The 21,242-nt window shown below is 43.6% G+C and overlaps 1 protein-coding gene across 1 annotated transcript; it reads right to left on the bottom strand.

Annotated features, from left to right (window-relative positions):
* Positions 1–1,733: 1,733 nt before the first annotated feature.
* LOC110891438 lies at positions 1,734–2,787 on the bottom strand. Its single transcript, XM_035987659.1, has 4 exons — positions 2,612–2,787; positions 2,439–2,524; positions 2,242–2,329; positions 1,734–1,969 (listed from the first exon to the last, which is right to left on the bottom strand). Exons 2-4 carry the CDS (start codon positions 2,514–2,516, stop codon positions 1,734–1,736), a joined length of 402 nt encoding a protein of 133 aa, XP_035843552.1. The 5' UTR covers positions 2,517–2,524; positions 2,612–2,787.
* Between the last annotated feature and the right edge of the window lie 18,455 nt (positions 2,788–21,242).

A 21,242-nucleotide genomic window follows, 5' to 3' on the forward strand; every position in this document is an offset into this window, starting at 1 on the left:
AAAAATCCTAACAACGACAATGATCATGTTTGAAACGTTTTTATCCTATACCATAACTATCAAGTGTTCATAGAATCTATTATACAAAAGGAAAAAAGGGATAAGATGTATACATACCCCTTGCCATGGTTGTTTCCCATTTTCTCCTTTACCCTACAAATAGAACAACTTCAGATTAGTTCATAGTGTTCATACTAAACTAAGAATCACCCATGTTCACAAAGGCAAATCTGGAAATTGTTCTTTTTACCACCGTTCGCTCGATAACTTAGTATAGTTTGTGATGTGTTGTGTTGACGGAGACAAACCGGGTTGCGGCTGGTTGGCGACAACTGATTACGATTCAAACCGGTGTGCGGCGGGGTGGCTTTGCGACTGTGGTATAACGGAAAGAGAGAGGGAGGTGACGATGTTAATCGTAGGCAAACCGATGGTGGTGGCTATTTGCTGATGTCTCCGAATGGAATGAGTCAATTATGAAAGAGTACCAAAGGGTTTTGAGGTAAGGAATATGAAGGTTGTGAACACCCCCTTTGCTGATTAATGCAATAACCTTTGGCAATTCAATTATTAATTTCTTTTACTACTCAAATAATGGCCATTTAAGCCAGGTCGGTTATCACTTGAGAGGTTACATAATAACTAGTTTAATACCCGTCCGGTGGACGGGTTACGTCAATGTAATTTATACTAACAACATGAATGAACCTATGAACATAAAGAAATAAAAGAGTCAGACCATGTTCGGCAGTAGTCAAGGGTTGAGATTGACACATCTGCAACCACAAAACACATCCATTATATCCAAATTAGACCATACGTAAGTACATATCATAAAAACATCTCAAATTCTCTTGTGAAATGGAATTTAGGAACACTAAGACCATAACAAAGAAAAAATAAAGGGGCATAATAAAAGGAGTTATAAATTTGCACAAGGTGAAAGCATTACCATAGTTGGCAGTGTCTTCAAATGTAGTTGATGGATTCATCTTGTTAAATTCCTTAGACGACTTTATATCTCCTGTAAACAAACAAAATGTCCTTTTGGGTCATATTTTCAATCACTTTCTTTAATCCGATTAGGGTCCCTTTAAGATTCAGGAACTGGTGCGCAATACAAAAAAAAAACCCAGTAGTTTCTTTTTACCTCAAGAGCAAGTCTGTGAGATCCATACCTAGAGAGGTCGTATGATCGAACTCCAACGTTAGACACTCTGCACTCTTTAAATAATGATGGTTGAAGTTGTCTAAGGCCACATTTGATTGACATGTACCTGTAATATCGGCAGATTAATTAAAATATTTGTCATCAGAAAAAAGAAATACATAGCCGAAAGAAAACAATCTTTAGTACAGAAAGATTTAGGTGGTAAATTCTACCCGTTAACTTATGAACATATCGATTTGATTTATGTGTCAGTTACAAACGGGTCAAATCAAACAATTAGCTAAATGGTGAACATGTTAAATGGGTTGAAAATTGGCTAAAGTCTATTTTTTATACATACACTTATAAACAGTTTTTATTCTAAGATGCAGATTATTACTATATAATACTGCTTTTGTTATCATAGTTATTAATTTACATATAATTCTATATAAAAGATAAAAATTTGGACGAAAAGTGTTTGAGAATCTACCCGTTTAAACACTTGATATGTACCCAACCCCTCTCTAACCTGTCCATGACACCTCTTGAGAAAGAACTTACATAGCTGTCAAAGGTGTGCTTATCCACCAGAGCCAGCACCACCCATGTTAGAAATATGACCCGCTTTATGCTGGTTACCCATGACATGCATTGCTTTATGAATGACCATATTGTTAACTATCATTGATCTTGTTTGGACATTAACATACCACCATTTTGGCACATATAAGCTTCTAAAAGTGTCATTGTTGAAATTTAAATCACTTCCCAAATTCTCGAGAGAAACAAAAACAACAGAGTTGTCCTGGTGCATCCCTGCAAAATTATATGTCAAAAAGTCACCGTTATTAAGAACTTGAAAGTAGCAGACCTAATTAATCATTTCAAATCAAGGTCAAGAACTACTGTTGCCTCAAATCCCGCCTCCCTTTAGCAAAGTTATACACCAAGTATGAGAAATGGTTGTCCACTAAGTATCGAGTGTATAAGACCACATATTACTTATTTTATTGTACTAAACTAAGGAAAATAAAATATCAATCATATCACTCACTGGCAATATAAATTATAGCAAATTAATCAATTACCTAAATCAAACAGTATCATGTTAGCATGACTTTCTATTCTTAAATCAATATCAACTTCAGTGTCATATGTTGATCTGCCAATTGCGACCTGGAAACACAAATAGCAGAGGCTTTACACATAAAAAAAATGATAAATATAGAAATCAACACATGAAACAAATAGACTAAAAACTAAAAGATATAATTGGAAAAATTACCAATAAATTGGGCCATGTTTTTTTTACTTGAATGCTGGAGTTGATGACGCCGTTCAAAATTACAGTAATTGGGCCCATCTCCGTACCTACAATTGTAAGTTAATTCGAAATTAGAGAAAATTTAATCAAATTTGATACGCGAATCAAAGTAATTACTCACAAATTATTCTCACCGACGGCAACGTTGTATTGGGCGAAAGAACCTACACCAGCGAAGGAACAAACAGAATCGCAATAGAAAGTTTAGATATAGACACCTATATTTCCAGCTTATGTAACCTCATATAATGCCACCACTGCAATATAACCGTCTTCAACTTCGGTATCGGTGTCACTCTCAACATGCTTCACGGCAAATAAAAAACCTTGTTTGTACTGCGGGTCAAGATAAGCATCATTGCTGATATATTCCATGTCTTGGTGTAAGATAAGCATCATTATAAACATAGGTAAATTGCATACATGGGCAACCTGTTATTTAAAAAAGTTGTAATATGAAGAACTTATACAATACACACCTATGATATATCACGTATCTTGGTGAGAAGGCCAACGTTGCCTTCACCAAATGCATCACTATTAAAAAAAAACAAATGTACCGAATCAGTAATACCCGGTCATAAGCAATACCCAGTGAAAACCATGCATATAATATACCTCTGAAATGAATTAAAACAACCGAGAAGTGTCTAAAATGTTACCAATTGCCCAAATTCTGCTTAAAGCGGCAAGCTTCAGGGATAAAAGAGACAAGTTTCATGAAATATAAATATATACACAGAAGACGTCGGCCAAGTTACATCGTCACTTCCTGTGAAGATCATCATTGTTTGTGTTATATGACCCACTAACCATACAGGTTCCTCGATCAGATATTTTTTTTTTTTGGGGGGGGGGCTCCAAACAATAACACAAATTTACTCAAATAAAATATATTTTTTTATCAAATTCTTAAACAATAACACCTCTGCATCTAACGGCGATGTGCTGACATTAGCACCGGCAACGTTGGAACAGGTTCTCCGGCAGCCTCTACTGAACTCGCCATCTCAATCCTGATCAAACAACAAACCCTATTTTAACACACACATCGATTTGGAGTGAGATCGGATCGAAACTAATAGGAAAATAGATGATAATTTGAAGTGAAATAACATGTAAATGTTAAATAAGGGTTTACATACCTTGGTTGGTTCTTGAGTTTTAACCAGAAATTACACACACACAAATGCTTGGAATCGGTGTTGCGATGAAATCGATGCTTCACTTTTAGTTTTCAAAGCGCAATGGATTGATACAGAGCGATGAAGAGGAATGGGCAAAAATGTAGGTTTGAGATCCCTATTAAAAGGAAGGGTAGGAAGTTACAAGAATCGTGGGGAGGGGACGTGGGAGAAATCAAACCCAAAACTTTTTGTAACCTCTGAACTAAGAGCACTACCCATATTTGTAGGAGTGGAGATGATGGGCAGGACAGGTGGAGATAACCGTCAGCCACATAAACCACACAAAACTGCCCTAAACTGCCCTCTTAGCAGTTAATTTTGTGAGTTTAAAGGGCTGAGATTTAATCTCAGCAAGATCCAATGGTCAATATTGATTTCAAAGTTGGTTACACTTAATGGGTTCCATATATATATATAATTACTAATAAATCAATTCTAGTTTGTGGAATTAAGTTAGACTCTTCACATGTCACATTAACATTATAGGTTACAAATGTGCCAAAATTACTAAAATACCCCTAAAGTGTCTTAAATTTTTGGACAATGGGCAAGTTTACCCCCTCTAAAATAGCTTGGCTTTCTTGTACCTGTTGCTTGAAGATGTGTACACAATGTAAAATTACCAAAAGGGTAGAAATCCTAGTTCTCTTAATAAAGTAGTATAGATATTTAGTCAAAAGCTTTGTTATGGAAATTGTATACTATTAAGTTTGAATGAATAGTAATTCTTTATTTTAAAGGTTTTCTATGTCTTATTTAGGGGTTATATATATATATATATATCTTATATAAGTTTCGTTTGTTTTTAATCGATGTAAATCACGTGTCGGTATTTTTTGGTCGTATCAAGATTTTTTTTCCTCTATGGGTTGTTGTAACGAGTGTAGGTGGCGTAACAAAACAAACCAATACCGATCAAATTCTCGCTGTGTTGGTATATTTTTGGTCATATCATGATTTTTTTTTATTTTTTTCTCTATTGGTTGCTATAACAAGTGTCAGTACCGAAGTTAAACGAACTAATACCCACCCACGGCGAAACGCGAGGATTTCTGGCCAAACGCGCGGATTTAATAGCACTAGTTGATATAAAGGGGTAACGAAATAACGAATGATAAAATATGTGTTAGAAATTGGTATTATATAAATGTTTAGGATAAGGGGTGTGGGGTTCGGCCTTCAGAGAAGGAAAGGGGAGTCCCATGTGGCATCAGCGCCGAAGGGGAACACCCCCCCTTTCGGCACACTTCTTTAATCTTTCATGAAAATATCTATACCTTCACATCAAGTATCCATAACATTACAACTAGCTACATATCTCTTCATGGAGTTCTCATGGATCTCAAGGGGGAACTATATAATTTTCTAGGAAATCCCTCTGGTTCAAGAGAGAGTATACAACTTTTTTTTAAACAAAACTCTCTAAGGATTTTGATCTATTATATATGTGGGTAGTGCTAATAAGCCTTATATGTGATTAGTGATTATTGGTGGATATAGACTAAACTAAACTCTTACGTCCTAGGGACTTAGGTGCTGTTTATTTTTGAAGAGGTAAAAGGTCTGCAGTCTGCGGACCACATCTGCAGGAGAAGAGGTGGACCAAAGGTCTGCAGTCTACAAGGAGAAGAGTGTTTGTTTTTTTTTAATTATACAAAAACCTCTTCTCACAACACACAACACTCATCTCTCTCTCTCTCTGCCTTCACCCACCACCACACACACACACATGAAACAACACTCTGCTACTCTCATCCTCTCTCCCTCTCGATGACAATCTGGCAGCCACAAGAGGAGCCGGCTGCCGGAGCCAATATTCCGATTACACACACCACGACATCTCAAACCCCCCTTCGACAACAACACCCCCAAAACTCCTTGATTTTGTCGGCGACGGCAGTGCAGCGGCGACGAGACAGAGAGACAGCGATGGCGGAGGTCATCGGTCGGCCACAACCACCCATAGCAGACCAAAGTTTTCTGTAAAAATCTCACTGCGGCGGCGACTCTGTTTCTCCGGCTACCGGCGTCCTGGTGGTGGTGGTTCTGCAGTGGCGGCAGTGTCTCGGTGATAGTGGTTTTGATGATGCTGATGTGGTGGTGGTGAGGATTGATGGTGACCGTGATGTGGTGGATCTGGGTGGTGGAGGTTGAAGAGGAGAGGAGAGGAGAGAAGACATGGGTATAAGTCTGCTTGGGGAAGAGGTGAGGCAGAGGTAAAAGGTCTACAGATCTTCAAGAAAACAAACAAGCTGCAGGACCCTTATGTCTGCGCGCGTCTGCGCAACGCAGACATAAGTGCTCAGAAGAGCCTTTACTCAAAAAACAAACACCACCTTAGAGAGTGACCTTTTACATGAGGAAAGTGAAATTCAACTTTAACATAGTAAAAATTAAAATTCAACTTATATAAGCAAGAAAGACTTGATGTGTAGAAAGTTAAGTCGCACTTAAAATATCACACGAGGTTTGGCAAAATGCACATCAAGTACTTTCAAAGGCGCCTTAACCTAGGTTTCTTTTGTCACTTAGGATCTTACACCTAGATAACGGTTATGTGAATAGTTCATTTTTTACAGTTTGTCGATATGACGGTCCAATCTTGTTTATACATTGTTTTCTTTGTTTTTGGAACAAGTAGTTATACATATGTATTATAATTCTCAAGCATCTTTATCAATTTAAAAGTTTTAATTGAAAGTTGTGACAACCGTCAAATTTGCATGCATCCGTACAATTAATTAATATTGATTTATGCTTATGACTGTGCTTAATTACAACTGATGACTTAAACTGTTTTCTGATTTCTGTATCATACATACATGTGCATCACATTTCATACTGTCACGCCATTTATTACACACAAACTTTAGTGACAAACTTGATGCACAAAGCACAATTAGCCCAGTGAGCGGATAACTTAGAAATGTACTGACAGTGCCAGTACATAGACAGGCAATGTTTCGAGGCCAGTATAAGCCAGAGACAAGGTACTACACTAGTATGGAGTGTAGGGAAGTAAGGACCATAAAATTGCGTCACTAGGTGATAGTTTAAGTGCCGGAAAGTGCCCAAAACTCACTAATATTGTTGAATTCTGCATTATTTATCAAAAATTCAGCATTTTATCATGCTAGTAATGTGCAAAAATATGGCAAAATGGTCCTGTATACTTTCCTAAGTATTGGGAATTAAATGTGACACAAAAAGATACATAAAGGACACTATACGGAATAATTTAACACTTTAATGGAACGGTATCTAACCGAACAACCGGACCTTTCCCAGAACACCAAAATTTTGCCAGAAACATTGTTTAATTATTTCTTGGCTAGTTATGATCCCCGAACACCATAACACCCACTAAAATATCCACTAACTTACATATGAAATCATATACTTGGATTTGAATTAACATTTACCAACTTATCATCAAAATGTTACAATTAACCCCCCCCATACCCATTTACGGTCCAAGGGACCCAGAAAAATCCCCACCATACTTCAAAGATTTAAGTCCATATTTTATTTGGTTGTTGCTTGATTTCTTGGATATAATCTTGAGTGAAAGAGATTATAAGTATGACCTAAGGGATTCACTTGAGATCTTCATCATTCCTTCACAAGTTCACACTCCATCTCCCTCATATCTCCCTCTCCCTCTCGGCTCACCATAACCGCCACCACCACCACCTTATCACCACCATATTTATCCATTTTCAAGCCAAAGTATTAGAAGGTGCCTTGTGGAGGTGGAAGCTTGAAGAACTTGAAGGAACTTCATTACTTGCTTTTTCACACCACTTTTCATCATCTTTTTCACTAGAGTTCTTCCCTAGCCTTTGAGCTAGTTGTAAGTCCTTGTTTAACCTTTGTTTACTTCTATTTTGAGTAGTTAAAAGATGTAGTATGATGAAAATCACAAGAACACTAAAAGGTTTAAACAAGAAACATGAACATAAAGCTTTACATAAAGATGAAACATAATGAAATATTGTTAGTAGGATGTTGTTGTGATTATGTTGTTAATTTCTTATTGATTCTTGGTTATGTGATGTTAATCACCATATGTGAAGGGGTATGGTCCTAGATCTCGCGTCAACACGACCGCGAGTGACCATTACCCTTATCAAAACCCCCACTAGCTAACAACTTACCTGTGTCCGTGCGGGCACGTGCGAACACAGCAGTCGAATCCAACCTTACCAATGTTAGAAGAGGACTAACCTGGAATATGAGAACGGTATAGCAATGCGGCCTGGCGCCGCATCTGGTGTATGAAAACGGAAGTGTTCATAAGCGATGCGGCCTAGCACCGCATCCAGTGAACACTTCTATCAATACAATGGAGCTGGATAACAGCAGCAGTCACCACAAGTGGCGATGCGCCCCAGCACCGCATCCCACAGTCTTCACCATAGCGAGAATGCGGAAAGGGCAGCAGTTACCGCAGGCAGCGATGCAGCGCGGCACCATATCCTGCCCACGAGGCAAGTGGGACTGACATCGCAGAGCAAGTGGCACCAATGACAGTCGCCTGTCAGACCACCCGTAAGCAGCAGACTGACACTGCAGTAAGACGTGGCTGCACCTCCGCAACCGATAGGTCTGACACACCTGCACAAGGGCTGCACGTCGTCAGTCTGTCCCTTCAACTCCTCTTCACTCCTCGGCTATAAATACCAACCCCAAACCAGGTTTGAGGTATCTCTTCACAACTCTCTCACTATTACTACTATCACACTTTTCTTCCCAAGCAAATCATTGATTCTCACGCCGGAGAGTGGTAACAAGGAGCACCCCCCACTCCATCCTCCTTGTTACGAGTCACGGTTTGTTTCCTTGTGCAGGAGATCAACCAGCGGACGATCTAGCCAGCGATCCTCGGGAGGAAGGGATTAACCCTTCTTGACGAGAGCAGTGAGTTAACCCTGCCCGGTTAACCATTGTTTCATCATTGACGCCTACCGCTACTCTTAGCACTTTTTTACCATCCATCTCCCTCTCAAAAGATCATGTCTGATCGTCTGAATAACACTGCAGGGGATAACCTAAACCCAACCAACTCAGGGCCTGCGAGGACCACCCCTCCAATCCCAAATATTGGCCACATTGGCACATTAACGCAAGGGGGCGCATCCCTTACGTTTGGACACGACCTGTCACAGTACGCAGCTGTGATCCCTCCGGGCATGAACCTTCATGCCTGGTACGACCAGCAAGCAGCTCTGCTGGCCGCGACATACAACAGAGCCTGCGCAGATGCGCAGGTACCTGCCGGCCCTACTCCGGCACCACATACCCCTGCGGGTCGTATTTTACAATAGGACGGCAGGGCTCCTTCACGCCCATCCCCCCGAAGCAGGCGTGAAGACCGCGGATCCTCTTACTGTGAGGTCCGCACAATTGATGAGGGCGATTCCTCATATGGGTCTCGTGCCAGAGGCCCAATACAAAGCCGCCTAGGCCCTCAAGGCGATAACAGGCGGCAATCCACAGCCCAACGCGGCTCCGGCATTCAAAGCCGGCTGGGACCGCAGTCCCATCACGAAGGATATGGCCGTAACGACCCGGACGACCATACATATTGCGGGGAATCTCATGCCACTAGCAGCAGACCGGGAGGACGCAACTATTCTCCTCCCACTCACTCCCGAAACACATACCTCCGCGCTGTAAAGCGCCCCGAGAGCCGACCCTACAGACCAAAAGTTGCGGCCGAAAACTCCAAATTCGCCCCAAAAATCGCCCACGCCCATGTCACCACCACATTCCCATTTAGCATTGGGAAATACAACGGTTCGTCCGACCCGGACGACCACATGAACATCTTCATGGGTGCAGGGTGCAACGGCAGGTGGGACGAGCCCACCTGGTGTCATTTTTTTCCCCAGACCCTCACGGGTCTGGCCAGGACTTGGTTCGATTCTTTGCCAGTAGGATCACTGGCCTCATTCGAGGACTTACATGCAAAGTTCCTCACACATTTCAGCCAGCAGCGACGTCACGAACGTGATTCGATGAACGTCATGAATATCTGGCGCAGGGACGACGAATCTCTTGAAGCGTTCGTCGTCCGATACAACAAAGAATGCATGGAGATAGGTGACGTGGCAGACCAAATGGCACGTAACCACTTCATCAAAGCCGTTAGAGACGAACAGATGGTTATGACCATCTCCGGCAAGGATGGCTTGCCAAAGAAATGGGAAGATGTCATGGCTGCGGTCAAGACATACGCCCAGACTCAGCGGTCCCTTAAACCGCACCTCGCAAAGGCACAGCCCCAAGCGGAAGGTCAAACCTCCCGCTACGAGCCCAAGCGCAACAATAAGCGCAACCGGGACACTAGGAATCGTAGCAGCGATCCCAAACCATATTTCCCGCGCACCAACCAGTTCGACGCAAGGGCGACAATCAACGCCCAACGGGATAACCGGGTGTCAAAGAAAGAATTTTGGGACCGCAACTGGACCGAGATCACTAAGTCGCCAAGCGAGGTCCTCCTTACGGACGCGCAGTTCCTGCGACCGGCCCAACCAATGAAGTCCAAGAAAAATCAGGATCTCACTCTCTATTGTGAGTACCACAAGGACCAGGGCCATACAACAAACACTGCATCAGTCTCTGACTGGAGATTGAGCGAGCCCTAAAGGAGGGGAAGCTGCAACACCTGTTGCCAGGTGGGCAAAAAGCCACCAAGCGCATCACCCCCATGGCGAGGGCACCTCCTCCGGGAAGAGGACCATGTGTGTGGCCTCAACCCACATGATCAACGGAGGCAAGGGAAGGCCGCGCAAGGCGGCGAGAAGACCGGACAATGACTGGAAAGACGAGCAAGTTGTCTTCCCTAAAGTCCGAGGTGGCCCGCGCGACAGGCGCGCCGTCGTTATTACAGGCCACCTAGCTCATTACTGCACTGAGCGATTAGTCATCGACCCAGGCAGTACTTCTGATATCATATACGAGCAGTGCTTCAACCAGTTCGACCAGGAGGACAAAGATCGGTTGCAAGCGGTGGACTACCCGTTTGCCGGGTTCGCAGGAGAAACTGTTTTTCCCTTAGGCCAAATTACTTTTCCTGTGCGCCTCACCAACGGAAGGCACACAAGAACGGAGGAGGTGAACTTCATGGTTTTGCCTCACACCTCCAAATATGACGTGCTCCTCGGGAGAGAATCCCAAGGCGATTTCAACATGATTACGTCCGTACCCCACTCTGCTGTCGGTTTCCCAACCGAAACAGGGGTCGCGATAATCTACGCACGCAGAGACGTAATGTTGTCGGACGAAATACATCCGACTAAGATAGCAAGGCCTACCCCCAACAACCAATCAGAAAAATGGGTTCTCAACGCGAGATACCCAGAGCAAAAGGTCACGTTGGGCCACGCTTTGTCTCCCAACACCAGAGCGCACCTGAAGCAGCTTCTCTTCAGGAACCAAGATATTTTTGCGTGGACACCCGCTGACATGACTGGGGTCCCACGCGAAATCACGCAACATTTCTTGAATACCTTGCCAGGTATCAAGCCGGTGATCCAAGGCCAACGCCACCTTGGATCCGCAAAAAACCAGGCGATGCATGAGCAGGTAGAAGAGCTGCTCTCCGCAGGCATCCTGCGGGAAGTCAAGTACCAGACTTGGTTGTCCAACCCAGTCATGGTAGAGAAACCATCCGGGGGCTGGCGCATGTGCGTCGATTATAAAGACCTCAACAAAGCCTGTCCCAAGGATTGTTACGCACTTCCAGAGATCGACGAAAAGGTCGATAACCTCGCACCATTTCGATGGAAGTGCTTCCTCGATTGTTACAAAGGTTACCACCAGGTACAGATGGCAATCGAGGATGAAGACAAAACGGCATTCCGCACTCCTACCGGAAATTACTGCTATACAAAAATGCCGTTTGGGTTACGCAACGCGGGCGCAACCTATCAAAAACTGATGAACGACACTTTCCGCGAGCAAATCAGCAAAAGTATCGAAATCTACATGGACGACCTAGTCGTCATGAGCGTGGAAGAGGATACAATGCTCACCGATATCGAAAGAACATTCCAAACTCTGTGAAGCGTCAATATGAAGCTCAATCCAGGGAAATGCTCGTTTGGAATGGAAGAAGGCAAATTCCTTGGATTCATCGTAACCAAAGATGGATTCAAGGTAAACCCGGAAAAATTTCAGGCGATCGATCGCATGCCATCGCCTTCAACGATGAAAGAAATGCAACGACTAGCTGGCAGGCTAGCCGCACTAAACAGATTCTTAGCCAACCATGCAGCTAAGTCTTATCCTTTCATCAAGACCCTGCGGAACTGTCTAAAGAAAGAACAATTCCAATGGACCGTAGAGGCTGAAAACGCTTTCCGGGAAATGAAAGAGTGTTTGATACAACTCCCAACTCTAACCGCACCACGCAAAGGTGAACCACTTATATTATACCTATCTGCCGCAGACAATGCGGTAGGTGCGGTACTAATAGTGGAGCGAAAGGGAGTTCAAACACCCATCTACTACATCAGCAAGATGCTCAACGACCCAGAGACAAGATATTCAATAATGGAAAAGTTGGTACTAGCACTAGTACACGCGTCAAGACGATTGCGACGCTACTTCGCAAACCTTGTCATCACGGTGTTAACCAACTACAGGATCGGCCCGATCCTATCCAAACCTGACATCTCTGGGAGATTAGCGAAATGGGCAATCGAGCTGGGTGCGCACACACTGAACTATAAACCGCGACCCGTGATTAAAGGCCAAGTCCTAGCTGATTTCGTTGCCGAGGTACCGACAAATCGCATCCAAGAATGCGAAGAAGAACAAAACCCTACACCAACACCATCCTCCTCAGAAACTTGGGCACTTTTTACCGATGGTGCCTCCAACGAGGAAGGTGCAGGAGCAGGTCTGCGACTCGTGAGCCCCGATGGCCAAGAGCTCACCTATGCAATCCGCCTCGATTTCAAAAGCAAAAATAACGAGGCAGAGTATGAGGCTTTATTGGCAGGACTACGTCTGGCAGTCAAGCTTGGCGTGCAACATCTGGAAGCACACGTCGACTCCTTGTTAGTTGCAGGGCAGGTGCGCGGTGACTATGCCGCAAAAGGGGATATCATGATCCTCTACCTCGAGCAAGCCCTACAACTAAAATCGAAATTCACTTCCTTCAATATCCGTCATATCAACAGAAGTGAAAACAAATCCGCGGATGCACTGTCAAAACTTGCATCCACTAGCTTCAAACACCTGGCAAAGGAGATACGCATTGAAATTCTGCAGAATCCCTCAATCCCCCTGCGCCAAGTCAATGTCATCCAATACGGTACAACATCTTGGATGACACCAATCATTGCATACTTACAATCAGGTGTGACTCCCGAAAGCAAGTCAGAGGCACGCAAATTACAATACAAAGCGTGCCATTATCAAATGGGAGACGGTATCTTGTACCGTAAATCATACCTTGGCCCACTCCTACGCTGCGTCGACCCTCAAGATGCCACATACCTTATCAGAGAGATCCACGAGGGAATGTGTGGCATACACACAGGGCCACGCATGGTAGTGGCTAAAATTATGAACGATGGGTATTACTGGCCCGACATGCACATGGATGCAGTCAAAGAATTACGCAAATGTATTAATTGTCAGCGACATGCTCCCAAGACTTTGCGCCCTAAGAACAACTTGATCCCGGTCACCACCGCATGGCCCTTTCAAAAATGGGCAATTGACGTGGTCGGACCTTTTCCGGACACACCAGGTGCAGTCAAATTTATCATAGTAGCTGTCGATTACTTCATAAAATGGGTAGAGGCAAAACCACTTGCCTCAACCACTGCTATGATAACGAGGAAATTCATTTGGGAACACATCATCTGCCGTTTCGGTCTACCAATGTGCATCATTACCGATAACGGCACCAACTTTACTGCCGACGAATTTCAAAAATGGCTAGAAGAACTACATATCGAACACATATTCTCCTCAGTGGTACACCAGCAAGGAAATGGCCAAGTTGAGAGTATCAATAAAAGTCTAGTCGAAGGCATCAAAGCAAGGTTGGGAACAGCCAGGCGTGGCTGGGTCGATGAACTCCCAAGCATCTTATGGGCTCACAGAACGAGCCCAAAAACGAGCAACAGGGAGACACCCTTCAGCCTGGTCTATGGCTCAGAAGCGGTGATCCCCGCGGAAGTAGGTCTTCCTTCACCTCGAATGTTGGCTATCAACAAAATAGCCAACAATGAAGCACGCAGGCTTGACTTGGACCTCTTAGAAGAGAGGCGTGAAAACGCTGCCATCAACGAGGCCAAGTACAAAACCAAGCTTGAAAAATACTACAATTCACGCGTGCAGGTTTGTACTTTTAACCCAGGAGACTACGTCCTTCGCGATAACGAAGCTTCTAACGCCGAATGCCCGGGAAAACTTGCCCCCAAGTGGGAAGGACCCTACCTCATCAAAGAGGTCTTGGGCAAAGGCGCATATAAACTACAAACGTTAGAAGGCGAAACTATCGCACGCACATGGAATGCACAACAGCTTCGACGCTGTTACATGTAAGCCATGTCCTTTACATTTCCATGTAACCTATCGGGCCGCATGCCATTTGCAAATAAATAAATGAGCGATTTAATGCAATATTGTTTGTTACCACTATTACTAATGCGTGTTCCACTTTGCGGTATCTGCAAAAACAGATTGGCAAAATCTTCATTCGCGATACCCACACAAAATGGTGACCACACACAAATATTGTAATCGGCCAGCAAAGGCAAAAACATTAAGTGTCTATCCGGCCGGATACACACATACGGGTTTTACAAAACCTACACAATTCCTAAACCCCAACGGGACGAACACGGGAATTGACTAATACTCATACGACAAAGGTATAGAGTATACTCAACCGCGTTTACAACGGGTAGAGTTCTACATACGCAAGTTCAACCATGCAACAAGTAAACACACTTGTACAAATTGAGCAAAAACAGTTAAACTTTGTATTCAAAAAATTCTTACACCCACGCGGTGTACAAAGGAGTTATATAAAGTTCTAACATTTACATGAGGAACACAAAAAAGGGCACGCAAGCCAACCTAGTCCTACTTTGTACCGCTGGTACCCGCGCCACCTTTGGCGTCACCAGCAACCCCTTCCTCTTCCGATTCATCGGCATTAGCATACAACAACCGTAAGCGGTCTACATAGTCAGGCGCATCCAGGCACTCGTCAAGCTTCTCAAGCGCAGAGATAGACGTGTCGTAAAATGATGCACAAGCCGCCTCAAGAAGCGCTTCAGTATTCACATCACGGAACCCAGACCGTTCATCGGTATACTCGCCTTTAGCCAGGATATTTATATGGCTGATGCACCGATTCTAACCAGCTTTAAAGCCAGCATCCCGGGCACGCTGCTTAATCATGTCTATACCAGTTACAGTCTCAGGCGCATCCAGGATAGCCTTAACAATCTGCAACAAATGAGCAATAAGATTATCACGTGCTAACCCAAATAAATGCAAATGCACCAAATACTTACATGTGCAATACCGTGACACCGCATCCACTCACGGTCGGTATCAAGCTGATTAAACGAAGAGGTAAGGCTATCTCTAGCCTCGGCAGCCTCGTTAGCTAGCTTTTCAGCTTCAGTAGCGCGGGCAGTAGTCTCAGCAAGCATGGCCTCGCGATTCTTCACCTCAGCCTTTTGAAAACAAGAAACACAGTATGTACAAAAATTATTAAACATACTCAGAAGGCAGAAGGAAAGTTCAAACAGAAAACGCAACTCATACCTGAAGGCTCCCAACAATCTGGTTCAAATGGCCGCGATCAACATTCGCTTCTTCAAGAGCCTTGGAAACGCGGCCCTCCCTCTCCTTGGCCACTTCAAGAGCCTTTGTAGCATGGGCCCCCATCTCCTTAGCTTCTTCAAGAGCCTTTGCTAACCGGGCCTCTGCTTCCCGGGCCTTAACAGCAACCGCTTCGGCCGCAGCCTTCTCCTTGCCCAAAGCAGCATTTGCTGCCTTGACATTTATCAACTCCTGACGCACATGAAACAATGTTTCATTTTGTTTGGCCCAAGATGCTTTCCAGTTCTTGCGCTCATCAGAAAGTTTTTCGTTCCAACTCTTGCGTTCATCAGAAAGTAACTTGGCAAGAGTACGAACTTGTTTAAGCTCAGTAGTTGCAGCCCACTCCTCGGTCTGCTTATGCTTCTCAAAAGCAGCCTTATCCTTTTCAAGCTGCTCCACACCCTCGCGAGCAGCTTTCACCATCTCTTCTGCCTCAGCCCGCAAGCGCGCAGCTTCCTCCTCCCTGTGACCTAACACCTTGTAGTCTTCCATAATGGCATTCGCCACTATGGAACTCCCCACAAGCATGGTAGAGAGTTGGTTGATACGAAGTTCACGGGAGGCGGCACGGGCACGATCAACTTCAAACGGTGTGCCCAGACCACCTAAAATCTCCTTGCAAGCAGAAGGATCATTGGAAATGTCATCCCCCTGCATAACGCTCCAGGGGGGTCGGTGATAGCTGGTACTCCGGTCCGGGGTGTAGGTGTGGTAATAGTACTCCAGCTCAGACTCTCCAGGCTGAATTGGAGGCCCTTCGTAACCCGCACCTCCAGAAGCGGAACCAGAAACCTTCTCAGCAGCAGGAGACTTCTGCTGTTCAACACCAGATTTTTGTTTTCCAGCATCAGAAAACCTCAAGTCCAAATCATCAGCATCATTTGGAGAGATCAGGTTGTTGGAGGAATCAACAGTATCAAAAATCTGGTACGCAGCTTTCCCCACAGTCTCCTCTGCCTGCACTGAAGGATTAGTCACCTTGGCAGAAGGATCGGTGAATTCTTTAGTCACCCCCACATCCGCAGCTGTGTCATGCGGGGGAGAAGAAGGCATCTCAAACAGAGAGTAGAAATCCTTTCGTTGCGGTTCTACAAAACAAAAAAGTTATAACTATCAGATAACAAGTTGTAAATGCAAACACTTACAAAAGTTATATATCACTTACCAGAAGTAACCGCAGGTTTCTTTAGCGTCGCACCAGTTGACCTTTTGGTCTGTATCTTCCGACGCTTGACTTCACCAGCACCAACAGCTTTCTCCTCTGGCTTTCTCTTCTTCTCAATAGCAGGCTGCGAACCCGCAGAGGTCCCACCTGCAGCCGCACCACCACCTAGAACACCCAAACCCTCAAAGGTGTCAGATACTACCACGTAATCGGTATATCTGCGGTAACAAGAACGAGAGATACCTGCTGCCTGCGACACCAAAGGAGGGGCAACAGAACCCTCAGGTTTTCCCTTACCACGACCCTGCGCGGGTTTCTTCACATGCTTCTTCTCCGCATGCTTCTTGGGAACAGTTTTCACTTCAAACTTCCCCAGGTCCCCAAGATTACCTGCATACGAAAAATCAAACAAGCAAATCAAAAGGATGAACTTTCATAACAAGAAAGTTTTAGAATATACCTTTGCCTTGCAGTAGGGGTGCATTCAACATATCACGTGTGGGAACGCAGAAATTGCCAACAATCTCCAAGTTAAAACCTTCACGCTCCCCACACGGAAGCAACTCAACCTTGCCCTCGAAATCTGACTCAAACATCCTCCACAAAGGAGCATTCTCTGATAAAACATATGCAAAGTTAGAAAAATAAGTAAAGGAAGCAAGGAAACCGCACAAGGGTGATAATGCTTACCACCACTCTTTTCCCGCACAACAGGCCTTGCCCTCCTATCAGGCCTGGTCAGCATCATCCGCAAGACCCAAAGTTCATTGTTGCCTAGTTTCTTAAGTTCAATAGGTCTCAGCCTAGAGAACCAATCTACAGTCTTTGCGGTGGGGATACCGATATCTTCCGATGTAACGCCCACATTTACGTTCCGAAATGTCATGTTGGCATGCACCGCACAGGCTTTAACGTAAAAAACTTCCTCTTCCACTGGGTCAGACCTTTGGGAGGTGTCATCAACTTCATGCTCCCATGTCGTTGATTAAAGGAAAAGAAACCGGTGTTTACCGTTAACTAGTAGAACCGCCGGAAATTCTCAACAGTAACATCCAAACCAAGAGCACGGAAAGTGTACTCGAAGTTCCTGATCTGAAACATCCCAAATGGACTCAGTTGGGAAATATGAAGGTGATAGTATTCTAACACCTCAGCAACAAACACCGTCACAGGCAGTCGGAGGTTGCCATCGTTAAAGAACTCAGCCCACAATGTGATAAATCCCGCTGGAGCGTCGGCACCGGTGTCACCCTCTTGTGGGTAGGTGGCCCCAAACTCCTGGGCCATTTGTATACTAATCATCAAGGCCTTAAATTGATCCTTCGACCACTTCAGTACCGGTAGACCACCACCGGATGCACCACCATCATCTTCATCTTCCTCAGTCGCCACCGGCGACTGTTGTTCAGGGTTTTCACCCACCACATTGTGTGGATTTGATGGTTCAGCCATTGGAAAATAGAAAGAAGAGAAGGAAATGAGTATCAAAACTCAAAAAGTCTCACCGGAATTTCAGAAAGCTTATCGGAGAAGACGAAGAAACTTTTTTCTCTCACCGGAAATTTTTGAAATTTTGAACAAGTGAGGGGAAACCAAAAACGGTTTCCCCTTAGATACTCATCGCAATAAATGCGGAAGGGAAACTGAATCATCACGTTCAAAAAGAACTAATGGTGCGGCGTGTCACACCCCGATTTCCACACGTTTCACCGGTGGGCCCGGTGGGGATTACCGTGACGTAGTTGGCAACAATATAGTCAGACCACACAATATTTAAATGCACAGCGGAAGCATAAAGATAGATATATTTCAACCAACAAATGTACTATCCAAGTATCACAACTAGTCGAAATAATCCACAGGGGATCAAAAATAAAATAGGAAATAATGTTCAACAGATAGTGGCATCCCAAGCTTGCGAGACTCTAACGATGCTAAGGAGTGGCCAACCTATTTCGTGTAGAACCTGCATTTAATCTTTTTGGGGAAAATACGTCAGTTTACACTGGTAAATACATTCAACCGACACTTTTGTAAAAGGTTTAATAAAATTGATTTGAATGCACAAGGCACAAACTCTTTATAACTTGGGATAATTAATCAATCAAATCTTGTAAAAGAATTACGTGTTTACTATGCGTTCAGTCGCCCGGGTTTAAGGTTAACTGACTCACCACATAGCATAAAACCGTGGTGGGAAAACCAACGGTTATACCTTTCTAATTATGGACACATTGTCAGGTGTACACCTACACCCGCGTGTCAAGGTCGTGGCCATTTCGTAAAATGATGCCAAGGATATCCGGGACATGGTCATTAAACTCCCAAAGGCGTAAAGCCAACAAAACCAATTTTTAAACGGGTCACATTGATAATACCCAACTACTAATGAGTTAGGGTCAATTGCCCGACCAAGCGGTATTTTATATACCGTACCCCAAGCCCGTATAAGGGGAAATAAGTTAAAAGTATTTACCTGAGCAAGTAATAACCACAACAAGCAAATGAAAGTATCTTTTACTGGTCTCCTATTCTGGAACGAAGGTTTATAATAACCTATTAGAATCCTAACGGGTCTTTAATTTAGCCTTAGCTTAGACCGGTCAGTTTCAAAGGATAAATACGGTTTAATCGCATGAAAGGCGAAAACCGGGAATGGAATGTGGTTTGGACCCAACAAGTTCGGAGACTTGTATATTATGGGTAAACTAAACACATTCTGGATTTTGAGGTAAAAACGATAAGGTTTGACCCGTTTCGGCTAGTTTATGTAAACTAGTAACATAAACCGAACCGGACGCGTAAAAGGCGTAACGGGTAACCGTAAGTGTCCTACACAGGTTTCCTAAGTTAATATGCTCTAAAGAGGTTGTGGTATCAGTACGATACCTTCCATTATGCCCATAACGAGTTTAATCCCAATATACGCCCCGTAGGGGTATTTTGGTCATTTTAAAGGTTATAAAAGAGATTTCCGGGTTCTATAAGAAATCTGAGTTTTCTGAACAGGTTATAAAGTTCAAAATACTTTATTTATTATATGAAATCTGTAGCAATTGGATTCGGGTCAAAATACCATGTAGAACTCAATTTATGTCCGAAAAGGGCATATTTGGTATTTACCGAATCATGGTCATAACCGCAGGTGATGAGCAGGTTAAAAATAATTAAAAATATTTAAAAATCTCAAAATATTATTTTACATCAGTGTGTAAAAGGTTTGGTGTCGAAATTTGGGTTTAGATAGGCTTTATGCTAATTGCGCCGTTTAATTACTAAAGTTTCCTTAATTGCGCTATTTAGCATAACTCCTATTCTAGACCTCGGATTGACATGAAATTCTAGGGACATGCTTAGAAATTAGTAACTAAGGTTATTGTCCTTTCACGTATCCAAAATTCTCGTTTTAAAGTCAAAAGGGCATTATGGTCAACTTTTAAGCATATAACGGAAATGTGCAAACGACTCGGACAAACAACGAACCGGTCACAGAGGCTTATACCATCATGTAACCTGGTCCTAAGAGAGTCCTAAGGCATATCTAAATCATACCATAACGGGTCAGAACTGAAGTCAAAGTTTTACGACTTTCGGTTCCGAACCGGGTTAAAACAGTAAATGGTCGGATCAAACAAGCTTAGACCAGTTATAATACTTATTATCATGTTATATGAGTGATAAAACAGGTTACACGCCATCTACATTGTTAATTATGCATTAAATCGAAAATTAGCATTCTGTTGACTTTTTCTAAGCAACTTTGACCCGACATTTGGACTAGTTAGAGTGAGAATCAGAGGGTGCCCTTTTAAGGGTTTAATGCCCACATAATTACCAACATATAACTACCTTTGTTTCGATTAATCACTGGACCATTTGTGATTAACCGTTAAGTCAATCGTTAATTACGACGGATCGACTTTTAAGCTATAACTAAGCAAAAACTAAACCACGAAGGGTTAAGCACACTTACAGAAGTTTAGTACACGACCAGAGATGCTAAGAGAGGGTTCTTGAGCTCCAGAAGTGATCAAGAAAGCAGAATGATGGTGTGAAGAACTTGTTGCAACTCATGGCCCTTTTATAATAGTTTTGGATGCATTAGATCATTACAACTAAGGCTACAAGAGTTCCTAGATCATCAACATGTGTCCCTGAGTGCTAGGGGTCGTTTAGGGGGCGCCCATGCTCTTGCAATAATGTCTAGAGTTGGTTAAAACACCAAACAGTGCTTCTGTCCACGCTTTCTGCATCTGGGAGGCTGACGCGGCCCGCGTAAATGATCATTCAACTCTTACGCGGCCCGCCTGAATCTCAACGTCAGAGCCCATATCTTCTACTGTCAGCGCGGCCCGCGTAAGTCCCTTTGCTACTTTTACGTGGCCTGCCTGAGACCTGTTAGTAAGATTTTCAAATCTTTTTCATAGTTGCAGTTGGCCTTTGGCGTTTCGAAGGGGTAACTTTGCACTTTGGGCCTCTTTTATTTACGTATAAGGGCCTCGTGACTTTTACCCGCGTCGTTAAGTCCTCGGTTAGTTTATTACT

This window comes from Helianthus annuus, chromosome 1 (genome assembly GCF_002127325.2).
Source record: "Helianthus annuus cultivar XRQ/B chromosome 1, HanXRQr2.0-SUNRISE, whole genome shotgun sequence".
In the NCBI taxonomy this organism is placed as follows: domain Eukaryota; kingdom Viridiplantae; phylum Streptophyta; class Magnoliopsida; order Asterales; family Asteraceae; genus Helianthus; species Helianthus annuus.